The 13314-nt window shown below is 48.5% G+C and overlaps 1 protein-coding gene across 1 annotated transcript in view; it reads left to right on the top strand.

Moving 5' to 3' along the window:
- The window catches only part of CSMD2 (CUB and Sushi multiple domains 2), a 671930-nt gene that overhangs the window by 370984 nt on the left and 287632 nt on the right, over positions 1 to 13314 (top strand). The window contains exons 11-12 of the mRNA XM_058303940.2: positions 6461 to 6564; positions 9893 to 10005. Coding sequence (XP_058159923.1) covers positions 6461 to 6564; positions 9893 to 10005 — 217 coding nt within the window. The remainder of the gene's footprint in view (positions 1 to 6460; positions 6565 to 9892; positions 10006 to 13314) is intronic.

The following is a 13314-nucleotide window of genomic DNA, read 5'->3' on the forward strand; positions in this document are numbered from 1 at the left end:
CCAGAAGCATGGATGGGGCCTTTTCATTTGTCCCTGCTCCCCACTCAAGAGCTGATTCTCCAGCCCTGCTTTGGGCCCCCAGCAAGACCCCAGCAGAAACTACCTTCTAGCTGTGCCCAGAAAAGTGCCCTTCCTTTCACAGAGCTAATAGTCAAGTTGGCAGCAGGATTAGTAAACCAAGACTGAGTGAGCCAAGGTCAGCCCTCTGGAGGTCAGAGAAGGGCCCCAAGGAGGAATCCAGAGGAGGGACTGAAGCAGGACATTATGGAGGGGTCTCTGCCTAGCTGGGGAGGGCAGGGGAAGGACTACCTGGCCCAGAGTTTCCAAGCCAAGTCACTGAACTTCATCCCAAGGGTTGGTAGCTAACAGACTCTTCTTTGGTGAAGGAAGTCCTTCCTCAGGACCTATGACAGTCGGGTTCAGATGGCTGTGAACTGCAGAAACCTCCCCAGCAGCTTCGAAAAAATGGGCCTTGTTTTCCCCACATCTCATAGGAACAGAAGTAGAGTGACCAAGAGGTAGAATCCAGGGTTTGTTTGGTGCCCCAGCCAGGGCCACAGGCACCTTCTCTTTTGCCATCTTTGCATCTGGTTATCATCCTCATGATCACAGGAAGCGTGCTTCACCCCTGCCCTCACATCTGTACTCCTGGGAAAAGGAACACTAACTGGAGGACTCCTAGCCCATCTCTCATTGCCTGGAATTCTGTCATGTAGGTGACCTTCGCCGGTACATTGCCAACCCTCCAAAGTCAGGGTTCTGTTAGGAACAATTACCCAAGATGTGAGCTAGATCATAACGGAACTACATCAGTTGCAATAGGGCCCTGCCCACTCTGGCTCCTTCTTCAGCTTGGTTGGTGCCCCTTGAAGTACCTTTATGGAACCCTGAGATGCCTGGGACCCCAGTTGAAAACCATTGCTCCAGGGAAGGAGTCAGCAAATATTTTATGTAAAAAATTCAATGGTAAATATTTTAGGCTTTGAGGGCCACTTAAGGTCTTTGTGACATATTCTTTTTTTCTTCTTCAACCCTTTAAAAATGTAAAAACTATTATTCTTAACTCAAGAGGTCCAAGATCCATGTTGAAACAGGCCATCGTCCAGACTTGGCCCAAGGACCATAGTTTGTCAACCCTGCTCTAGGGTATAGTGAGGCACTATACCCTATGGAGTACAGAGTGAAGGATGGGTGAAAGGCCAAGAACCCATTAGAAGGCTAGGTGGAAGGACCATCATTGGGCAAGATAACCTCAGATCTCTTGGGACTCTGTTTCCCATAAAATGCTCTGGAGTGGTTGGGTGTTCTGCAGCCTCACAGAGACCTTGAGCACAGGCTGGCAGGGCTGGGAGCCCTGTCTGTTGGCTGGTCCTAAGGAGTACTCAGGAAGCAAAGAATTTCTCCAGGGTCTGGAGTGGGTGTCCTCCAATCCCCTGTGTGCTCCAAGGGCCCTGGTCTCCAGGGCTCTCTCCCCATACCCACCCTCTGCCACAAACAGTTTGTGCCAACTCCAGCCTTAAACCCTCATCCCACTCCTTGACCTGTACCAGCCTCCTGCCTCTAGTCAATCCTTCATGTTGATTATTTACTCTTGCCCACCCACAACGTTCAAACTTACCATACTCTTCCCAATGAAGTCCAGAGTGGTTGCCCTGGCCTGCCAGGATAATGCCAGCTTCAGACTAGGTTCTCTGCCAGGCTGGTGTTCACGCCCCACCTCCCCTGCCTTGGCCACCCACCCTTCTTTGCCTTCCCCTGTTCATTGCTCATGGCATTTCTGGAGAGACCTCACACCTTCCTGCAAGGCCCAGTATGAGCATCTCTGCTCTGGGCCAGCTCCTTTAATCTCTCCTTTCTTTGTGACCCTTCAGCACTCACCAACTACACCAGGCACTTGGCATTTAGATTCTGCTCTAAATTGTCAGGCATGTGAGATAACTTATGGGAAGCAGCTAGCTCAGTGCTTGGCACATGGCAGGTGCTCCGTAATTACATCTAGCTGATGGGTTCATTTATTCGTTCATTTAATGGGTTTAAATTTGGCATCTAAGCTGTATACAAATGTGCCTCTTTGATCATGCCTATTTCATGTGCTGCCATCTCTCCTACTTCAGAAAGGGCTTTGTGAGCTTGATTGATCTGGTGTTCGTTAATGAGTCATTATAAGTTCCTGTCTCTAAACAAAGACCAAAGCAGAAAAGGGAAAATAGAGAGGATCAGTACATTGTGCCCTGGGGGCCTGTCCCATTGCTGCAATGTTATGCCTGGTGTACTGTCTACTTGGTGTAATTAGCTCCTACATTAGGGTCAGGTGCTCAAAATATGGTTTACATCAATGGCTGCTCTAAGAGGTAAGGTGAACCATTTCGCGGCTCTGGGTTCTGGCCTTCAGAGCAATATTTCCCCATTATACGCATCGTAATCCTGTGCTCCCATATTGGGAGGTGGCTCAGTGAGCTGGAATCCTCCAGCCCAGGGCTGACTGGAAGGGATGGATATAGCGAGAGCACACAGTAGGACCCTCACTCTTTGCAGAGCCCAGGCCCCCTCCTTCTGCAGAAGGCACTGCATGCCTGGTGCTCTTTTAAAGATTTTTTTTTAAATTTATATCTTTCCCCCACCCCTGTTGTCTGCTCTCTGTGTCCACTCGCTGTGTATTCTTCTGTGTCCGCTTGCATTCTTGTAGGCAGCACAGGGAATCTGTGTCTCCTTTTGATGGCTCATCTTGCTGGGTTAGCTCTCTGTGTGTGCTGCGCCATTCCTGGGCAGGCTGTGCTTTTTTCCCACAGGGCAGCTCACCTTACAGTGCGCACTCCTTGCGTGTGGGGCTCCCCTATGCGGGGGACACCCCTGCATGGCATAGCACTCCTTGCGTGCATTAGCACTACGCATGGGCCAGCTCACCACACAGGTCAGGAGGCCCTGGGTTTGAACCCTGGAACTCCCATATGGTAGATGGATGCTCTATCAGTTGAGCCAAATCCACTTCCCTGCCTGGTGCTCTTTTATGCATAAAAGGTGTTTGCTGAGCACCAGCTGTGACCCAGGAAAAGTGCTCATGGATCTGAGACCTCCTGGGACGTTGTAAGGCAGTAGAGCCTAGTGGCTAAGAGCCCGGCCTTTGGAGTCAGACTACCTGGTGTGAATCCCAGCACTAGCACTTAGCTGTGTGGTGTTAGGCAAGTTTTTAACTTCTCTGTGCCTCAGCTTTCTCCTTTGTGAATTGGAGCTAATAATAATCCCTATTGTTTTTATGAGATTTACGTGAGTTGATACATGTATAAAGTGCATAGAACAGAGCCTAGCATGATAAAAGTGTCAGCTACTGTGAAGAAATCTCACAAGAGATTATCAAAGACTGTGACTGTGACTTAAAGACTCTCCTAACCAGGAGTTGGCAAACTATAGCCAGTGGACCAAATCCAGCCCACTGCTTGTTTTTGTAAATAAAGTTTTATTGGAATTCAACCACACCTGTTCGTTCACATACTGCCTGTGGTTGCTTTTGCAGTACAACAGCGGGGTTGCTTAGATGCCACAGAGATTGTATGTCCCCCAAAGCCAAAAAAACTTACTATCTGGCCCTGTACGGAAAACATTTGCCGACCCCTGCCCTCGCTGAGCCCTAGATAACAACGGTGAGGGACCTGAGATTGTCGCAACCAGTTCAGACTGGAGAGTCCAGAAAGGCGTCTTTTGAGAGATGGGGTTTGCAAAACGCCCTCCCATCAACATTTTTGAGCCTTGGCATGTGCTTGGCACATGCCAGGCACTGGTGGTACAGAGGCAGTGAGGCCTGACCTCTGCCCACCTCTTGGCATAGTGCAGGAACAGGTAGACGGAGCAATCACAGTTCAGCAGGTAAGCTCTGAAACAGAGGGGAGGGAAAGGTGCTGAGCAGGGGGCACCCATCTTGTCAAGGGTAGAGGGAGCTCTGGGGGGAAGGAGCACTCAAGGATGAGAAGAAATTCACTAGGGGAGCTAGGGGAGGGAGGAGCCTGTGCAAATCTTAGTCGCTGATGGGCGGGCCCACATCAGGTGGCCTCACTGGATGTGAGGTGTGGAGCTGGAAGGTGCAGGGTGCATGTGTAAGGGCTAGGAAGCAGCGATGTCATTCTCTAGGGCAGGACTGGGGAGGATGAGGGATGGGACAGAGAGGCCAGCCTGAACCAGTGTTCCCATAATGGTGACATCTGGGAACAGAGAACACACCTGCTGGATGGGAAAACCAGAAGGGCCAAAGAATCTGCAATCACTCTTGACAGTGCCGTTCCATCCCCTCGTTCCTAACCACCCCAGCCGCTGCCTGCCACAGGCCCACAACCCCATCATCAAACCATTGCTACAGCTACTGATTGCCCTGGTTTTCAAACAACTCTCAATGCAGTTTCTCCTAAAACAAGCAAACAAACAAAAATGTCATGTTACACCTTTGCTTAAAACTCTTCCATAGCTCCCTCTTGTCTTCAGGACGAAGCCCAAGATCCTTAGCATGGCAGACAGCCCTGCTGGCTCCTCCTGCTTCTCTCGTTTCACTGCCCTCCACTTCCCTCTCCCTTAAATAGCTTCAGATTAATGAGAAGCCTCTGAACAAGTCGTGGTCCATACCGCTGCCTGTTTACCTGCTCGTCCCTCTGCCTGGACTGCTCTCCCTCCCTTACCCCTTTGCTGAACACCAGTTCATCTTCCAAACAGCCTGGCTGTCCTTTCTTCCACGGTTTCACTGCCTCCTCTGGCTTTCTGCAGATCCACTGAAGCGCTCACCAAGGACTTCCGCAGAGGCTCTCCTCTCTGGATGCCCTGCCTGGGGCAGAGGGGTCCTGCATCGGCGGGAGGGCAGTACCTGTGCGCTTCTGAGATGCCTGATGGCACCTCAGGGCAGTGTCCACATGGACATGGGTGCTGGGCTGTTTGGTGTGGACAGAGGAAAGCTACGGAAGGCGTCAGTCAAACTGAGGAGAAAATGCCCATGGAAATTCTACATTCCTTAGATTCAAGACACCAAGGAGTAACTTCAGCCTCTCCACTGGGAGAGTGAAGAATCTCATGGGATTGAAATCAGATGAAACGGGCAAAAAGAGACCCAGATGAGGCAGTGGGCGCATGAACCTTCTGTGTGTCCTGTCTCCATGAATGGTACCCCCCCCACCCACCCAGCTGCCTCGCCAGAAACCTGCAAGTCACCCTAGACCGCTCCCTCTCCCTCACCCTCCCCATACCCATTCCTCGCAAAGCCCTAACTCTGGGAGAGCCTGAGCCTGTTCTCCGCCTCCTCTGCTACCCCTCCATCACTCCCCTAGACTCCCACCAAAGCCACAGGGCCAGCCTCACTGCCTCTCGCCTCACTCCTGCCAGTCAATTTCCACACAAGCCTCCAGACCGATCGTTTTCTTAAACATCTACGTGATCTTGTCATCCCACTTTTTCAAACTCTTCTACCACTCCTCCCTCAGGATAAACCCCAACTCCTTGAGGTGGGGGGAAGGGGGTGTTATGAGTCCTTCTGGACCTGGCTCCAGGCAAACGTCTCAAGTTCCAGCTCTTGCCCACTCACCTCCTTGCACTGGATGTCCAGCCACATCGTCCCACAGGGCAAGGCACGGCGCTTGGCAGCTAAAAGGTGTACTCAGTCAATGTTGTAGACCTGCCACTGACAGACACAAACAAACTGCCATTTCTGGAATGTTCCCTCTCTGACACAGCTCTATGTCCCTGACTCCTGGGAACGTTCCCTCCCTATCCAAACACCCACTCTGCCCTGAAGGAGTCATATATCCTTTGGAATTCCCTGAGATGACACCATCATAAATAGCCTCTTCCCCTTACTGCGAGCAGAGACTGTGTCTTGCTCACTGTTGAAATCCCCTCATACCCTGGCATATGGTGAGTACTTAGCAAACATTTGTGGACAGCAGGAGTAAAACAAGTTAAGAGGGAGGAATCATCCTGTGCTCTACTTCTTGGAATATTCATTTATAAAACAAATAATAATAATAAAAAGGATGGAGAAAAGCAGGCCTAGGAGAGGCTGAGTGAAACTTCTGCAAGGTAGCTAAGATTCCACATGTGGCTTGAAAAATTGCCACCAAGCCCATGGGGATGTCTGTGCTCTAAAGCATGAAGGAAGAGTCTAACCACCTCACAGCCAGCCAGAGTGCCTGGTGTTGCCATGACAGCCCCTGGAACTGGACAGATGTGCCATGAACATCTTTGGAAAAATCAGGGGGCCCCCGAGACTTGGGAAGAAATTGTTCACTCTCATAAAGTTGACAGAGAGATGGTCAGTTTGGTTTGGGAGTCACCAGTGACTCTTGGGCATCAGGACCTGACCAGGAAAATGCTTTCCATCCTCAGGCTATGGAAGTCTTTTTTTATTTTCTTTTTAAACTAAATTAAGGAAAGATGGAAAGTCTTTCCTGGCAGCCACTGCCTGCTTCCTAATTCTGTGCTCCCCCCCTAGGTGATCAAGCTCGCCTTTGAGGAGTTTGACTTGGAGAGGGGCTACGATACCCTGACAGTCGGGGATGGTGGGCAGGACGGGGACCAGAAAACTGTTCTCTACATGTAAGTGAAGAAGTGTGTGTGGTCAGAAGGGCGGGTGGCATGTATAACCTGGCTGGGGTGGGGATGATGGGCCTACCCAGTCATGCCTGGCCTCCCAGACCACCCTGCAGCGATGCCCCTGGTTTCAGAAGCAATCCCTCTGACTCTCTCCAAGGAACTAGAGAGCCTGGCCAAGTTCTCGCTGGGAATTCACATGGAAAGTGTATACAAGAAACAGTCTCTTAGGGAACATGAGAAAAAGAGGCTTTGTGTGTGAACCTGGAGCTTCCCACTTTGCTGTTGGCTTCTGTGCTGACCCAACTTCTGCCACCCAACAGTTTTACTCAGGGCCACATAAGTCCGTGGCAGTCTGACTTCAGGAAAAGATAGCAGAAGTCTTTGCTGACCTCCCTGAATGTACAACACTATCTGGACAATGGATGGTTTCAAAGAATTGGGATGATTTAGATGTTGTGACCACGTTTTTGAGCCCAGGAGGGACAGTCTAGTAAGACCTGGTCTAGAAGGGATGGGCTGATCACCAGTAGGCTGTCCTGAGATTCCATTATGTTGGATCTTTGCTCCTCCTTCTTTGCCCAACACCATCAGCCTAAAATGAAGGCAGGAAAATGCTCTTGTTCAGGGCATGTGGCCAAGCTTCAGAGGGGCAGACAGGTCTGACCAAGGAAGAGGAGGAAATTCACATACATTGGGCATCTGCTAAGTGCTCAAGTACTGTGATGGGAAATTTCACATCAGTTATCTCAGTTAATCCCCACATCAGTCCAGTGAGAAAGGTATTATTATCCCCCATTTAACAGAGGTCCATTCAGTGTCTTGTAGAAATCGCAAAGACAGTTGGTGGCAGAACCAACAATCGAGTTCATATCTTTTGATTTCAGCCAAAGCCCGCTCCTATACCTCACTCCTCACAACCAAGCTAACTCCAATCTGACACCTTCTGGTTTTAATGCTGAGTTAGGAATGGCCATTCAGTAATAGGGGGCTTATCCAGGTGTTATTCTGCTCTGGGTGCTTCCCATACCTTCCCCACAGCTACCTCAAGAAAATGCTAAAGGGACAGTTCCTGTGTTATCCATGGAGTTAGCAGACATGACTGGACCTTGGGATTTCTCCCAATAAAAGTATGAAATGTGAGCCAGAAGGGTGTCCCCCTGCTCTGGGATCCCCCCACCCCAGACTCCCCCATCCTCCAGCTTGGTGTATCCCCATCATTCACCTTCTGCCCTGACTTGCTAACAAGTATTGTGAGTCAGCTCAGTGCACCCAAGAGGCCAGCATTCCAGCTCTGTCTCCTCCCATTACCCACTGTGCTTTGTCAGAGAGAGAGCTTTAGAATGTCAGAGCTGATAGAAGATTTGGGGATCATACAACCCAACTATCTCATTTAAGGCTAAAAAAGCCCAGAAAGGCTCAACCACTTGCCCAAGGCCCAACGACAAATTAATGGTAGAGCCAGGACTTATACTCAAGTCTTTGGACCAGTCTAGTTTGAGGGAGCTCCCATCCAGCTATAAAGCAGTCCCAGCTATGAGGTGCTGGGGGTCTCCCCAAAGCCCCTAAGTCTCCTTAGACCAATAGTCATCTCATATCTTCAGGGAAACACATGCAAAATGGTTGGGTTCCTTGGTTGTCATAATCCATCAGAGGAAAAGCAGAGGCCTTGGTCTTCACCGCTCACCACCACTCCTGAGTCAGGAGCTAACGTTGACCTTGCCTCAATCTGTCTTCGCTTCAGAACATTCTACTCAGGGCTAAGAGCCCCCATCCCTAGGATGTCACAAAGGCCAAGCTGGCTCTATGTGGTCTATCCCAACTCCACCCCTATGAAAGGGGCTCTCATGGTTTGCTAAGTATCTCTCTGCAGCTTACTCAACAGCTCCTCAAGCTTTGAGAGTCCAGGGTGGGGCAGAGATTAGGACCCTTTAATCTGCTCCTCTCCCTCCTTGTCTTGGCCAACTGTCTGTTCTCAACAGAAGGAGGGAACCAGGCTAGAAAGGGGCTAGCATACCTGAATAGGGTTTCACTTCTGGAAACCCCTGGCCTTTGCTGCAGACTCCTGGTTCTGCTGCTCTCCAGCAGGCTGACGTGGGGAAAGTCAGTCCTTGTTCCACCTCTGCTTCTCATCTATACAGAAGGGATGACCACCCCTACCTCACTGGACTACTGGGGGGATTAAATGAGATAACGGATGGGAAATTGGTCAGCACAGTGTCTGACTCAGGTAGGTGCTTGGTAAATGTCAGTTGAATCAGAATCCTCCCCATGTTTTAAAATCCCTTCTTCAGAAAGCATATGGCCTTAGGGGGATGGTTGCACTTTAAATCTTGCCTCTCACACTGAAATAGAAGGATTTTCTTGTTAAATGAATGTCTGAGTAGTAGGAAAGGAGGTGAGAGAAGTGACCAAACCAGGTCATTTCCAGCCCAATAAGGCTATTGTAAGGACTTGGATTTTATGCTAAATGAAATGGGAAGGCTTTGCAGAAGTTCAGTGCCATAATCTGGCTTTCATTCTAAAAGATCATTCTGTGAAAATACATCCAAAAAATTAAGGCGAACTGATGGATGGAGAGATGGGTGAATATGTGATAAGACAGATATGGCAAAACATTAAGTGTAGAATCTTGGTGTGGGTAGAGGATGGTCACTATTTAATGCTTTCAATTTCTCTGTGTGTTTGAAAACTTTTGTAAGAGAATATTTGGAATAGAAACTAAATATAATGCTGAAGGGCCATAATCTAACTGATGTATTTCACTTTATAGAATGATTTTAACATGTCACTGAAAACTGTCCTATAGAGAACTTCTATAAGCCAAATCTTATTTCCTCCCTAACTTTCATCATGGAAATAGATTATATTTCTTTGGAAAGAACCTGGATGATAAAATCCAAGATAAAAATCATATCTAGGAATGTAAACACCTTGAAATTATATGTTCTGTATGATAAAGTGAATGCCTGCAGGTAGGCAAGATAAAAACATCAAAGCCTGCAGGAGAGTAGACAGGCCCTTGGTTAGATTTGGCTCCCGTTGTCCCCATGCCCTGAGCAAGCAAGGGCAGAGATCTCCCTCGTGAGCCCAGCGATCTGGGCTAGGAAGTCTCCGTTGACAGGCAAGCTCTGCCCACAGCCGAGGGGAGGTTCTGTGTCTTCCCAGCACATGGAGCACGTGCTGCTTGGTCCAGTGTCAGAAGCAATGAGAGACCCAGAGTTTGTCCCTGAGTGGGCCTGACTCCTGGACGTTCCTGTGGAGTCGGTGGGGCCGTCGTTGGATATGGGCACCGCGGTAGGCTTCCGCCTTCTAAAACTCTCTGTCCTGACAGTCTGACAGGTACGTCAGTCCCAGATCTGATTGTCAGCACCAACCATCAAATGTGGCTTCTCTTCCAGACCGACGGCAGCGGCAGCTCCCAGGGATTCAAGGCCTCTTACGAAGGTAACTGCTCTCGATGAGTTCTGGGGTCTGGATTTGGAAAGGAGAGCCCTGGGTCTGAATACCAGGTCTTCCTGTACTAGCTTCTACTCCTTGGGCAAGTCATTTGGCTTCTCCAAGCCCCAGGCTTCTTTGTTCAGTGGGTCTCTCAGCTTCTTTTCAGGATTATGTGAGATAAATTTCTTAGAGCCCTGGGCACTCCGCATCAGGCACATACATTTTCATTCCCTGTTCATATCTTGCTCATGTAGACCTTGAAAAGCCTCTTAAACTTTTTGAGCTTGCTCATTTTAAAAAAATCTTTAGAGTGGGAACTATAACTTCCCAGCCGAATCTATTTGAGTGTTGTAACGATAAAGGAGAGAGTGTGTGGAGGGCCAGTGCAGGCACACCCCATTGCTGCTGGCCCAAGGAAGATGTTCCCTTATCGAGAACAGGTATTACGGGAACCACAAATGCTGGGACCCAAGAGATACCACCACCCTCACCCTTCCCACCCATGTGCTTCCAAACCTTCATTTGGTCAATGAGTGCTAATGCTGATCCCCTGAAAAGGGGAGGAGAAGCCATTCCACGGGATTTTTTGTTTGTTTGTTTGTTTGTTTTAGGAGGTACTGGGAATTGAACCCAGGACCTCATATATGTGAAGCAGGAGGTTAACCACTGAGCTACACCCCTCCATTCCACAGGTATTTGTTAAGCACAAAGGTTCCGGCATGAAGGGAACAGATGCATAAGATCTAGACCCTCTCTTCTAGGGGCTTGCACTCTAGTGGTGAGACAAAGGAGTAAATGAATAGGGCATTAAATAAGACAATTGCTGCGAATAGAACCAATGGGAGCTCAGAGGGGGGAGCAGCCATTCTTTCTGGGGGATCAGGAAAGACTTTCTCAGTAAAGTCTGCCTTATGTCTTCACAATGAATAGGTAAAGGTGGGAGGCAGGGGGAGGGGGAGAGAAAGCTTGCTTTTTTTAACCCCCATTCAGAGACCTGATAATTCTACAAGGAAATATTTAGAGAATTAAATTCTATGCTGAGCAACTCCAGTGGAGTCCCTTCCAGGCTCCCACACCTGTTTCCCCACCCCCATGTACTAAAAGCAGGTTCTGGGTTCTTGTACCAGGACATATACTCTGTTCCCAAAACTGAGTGCCCAGGAGGCTAGCCCATGCTTCCTACATCGACATGATTGTACGCATCCAAATGCCCATCGGGGCTCGGACGTTCCAAGAAGAGGAAGTCTATGCCTCGGTGGGACAGAACTGCCAACAGAACATGTTTCTGGTGTGATGAATGCTGAGTTCAAAATCCCGATTCTGTCACTTTCTAGCTCTGTGGCAGGTCATAGACCCTCTCCAGGGCTCCGTTTCTTCATCGGTGAAATGGATATAATATTGCAGTCTAGGAAGTAGGGCTACCTTGAAGATTAAGTTAGATAAAGAATGCAAACACAAGAAATGTTGCAAATTGCAAGCAGTTAGAGAGTAACTAAAGAGTGAGTAAATGAGTAGTTAAATGAATGGGCTCTTCTGGTACATAAAGTTATATGTGAGCAGCTGTAGGGAAATGGAAAGAGCACTAGATGAGAAATCAGGAGACCCTGATTCCGGTCCAAGCTCAGCACTCACTACTTTAAAAATGCAGATGAGCATGACTTGGTCAGGGATGGATTTGGACTCAGTTTCTAAGGTTTCACTATTTCTGAATTCCCATGGATGTTCAGCAACAAATGTTCCCACAAGTGGGGAAGAATGCTCCGTGACATCCACATGCCCTCATTCTGTCCATATTTTATCAATGGCTTGGAAAAGACATGAATAGCAAGTGCTTGGAAAGAATGACAGTATACCAATGGGCAAATGCAGGGTGCAGAAAGATCTTGGTGGGGAGAGCTATTGGCTAAATTAGCAGCATAGATGGAATTGGAATAAAATATGAAGCCCTGTTTTAAGGTTCAAAAAATTAAGTGCTAGGATTTATGCCAGGGAGTTAGCTGTGCTTTGTTCTACCCTGATCAGGCATCAGATAATCGAACTTAGATATAGGGACCTCAGCTTGAGATGGATAAGGAGAGGATTTGAGCCAAGTCCTGTGGGAAGGGTTAACGTCCCCTGAATGTTTACTCAGGAGAAAAGCTAGAGAGACCCAAAAGCCATGTCCAAATATTTGAAGGTTGTCACGTGGTCAAGAGGAATTGTATTTGTTTGGCATGATTTCTTTGGAAAAGAAAGGGACATAACATTTGTCGAGAGCCTACTGTGTGCCAAAAGCTTTATGTGAATGATCTCAGGGTTTTCAAACAGTATCATGAGAAAACCTGGTAACCACCACAGACCACCCAGATGAAGCAGGGGATGCCTGGCAGGGAGCACTCTGACCCAGCCTCCATTTCATTCAAGAAGCGCTTCTTCTCTTTTATTCCTGTAAGCTTTCTTCTAAGAGGGGGCTTATAGCTAAACATTAGTTTGAAAAACACTCATTCATCTCATTCAGTGTTCACAACTATACGACGACTGCTGGTCTACAAATGAGGAATCAGACTCAGAAGGGTAAATGAACTTGTCCAGGGTCACAAAGCTAGGCAGTGGTGGAGCTGGGATTCGAGCCTGTGTCTCTCTGGTTCCAAAGCCCATGATTTTCCCACTATACCAAGAGCCTCCTAAAGTTTCAGAATTTCAACTCCTCATAAAATCTTTATGGAAGTCAATGGTTTCCCCCAATCAAATGAGCCTGGATTCCATGTTAATAGAGGTCTAGTTTTTGCTTATTTCTTCATTTGTCCATTTCACTCATCCCACACTGATTAAGCTCCTCCTGTGTGTCCAGTACTGCATTAGATACTAGGATTACAACAGTGACCCAAACGTTCTGTGCGACTGCTGGTCGTGGACTAGGTGTTGGCAAGACTTCTCGTGGGACCTGTGACAAATTAGTCAGGAGAGGCCAGATGCTTAGGGACAACTCTAACCCACAGGGTTAATGTCAGGTTTTACTCACAGAGGCAGTGGGTTCCATGAAAACAGGACAGACTGGAATTGGACCACCCTGGTGAATCCCAGCTTGATCCCTTACTAGCTGTGTGGCCTTGGGCAACTCATATGGTCTCTCTGAGACTGTTTCCCTACCCCTAAAAGGAAGACAAAAATGGCAACCTTACTGCCTTGTTAGGAAATGTGGTGAAATTGCATGGGGTGATGTGTATAAAACTCTCCTGGGAGCATGGGGGCCACTAAAGTTCCTCTCCTCCCTAACCCCTTCTTGGGGATCAATACTGCCGTCTCCTCTACCACTAGGCCCCCTCCGCATCTCCT

The sequence above is a fragment of the Dasypus novemcinctus genome, chromosome 9 (genome assembly GCF_030445035.2).
Source record: "Dasypus novemcinctus isolate mDasNov1 chromosome 9, mDasNov1.1.hap2, whole genome shotgun sequence".
Classification (NCBI taxonomy): Eukaryota; Metazoa; Chordata; class Mammalia; order Cingulata; family Dasypodidae; genus Dasypus; species Dasypus novemcinctus.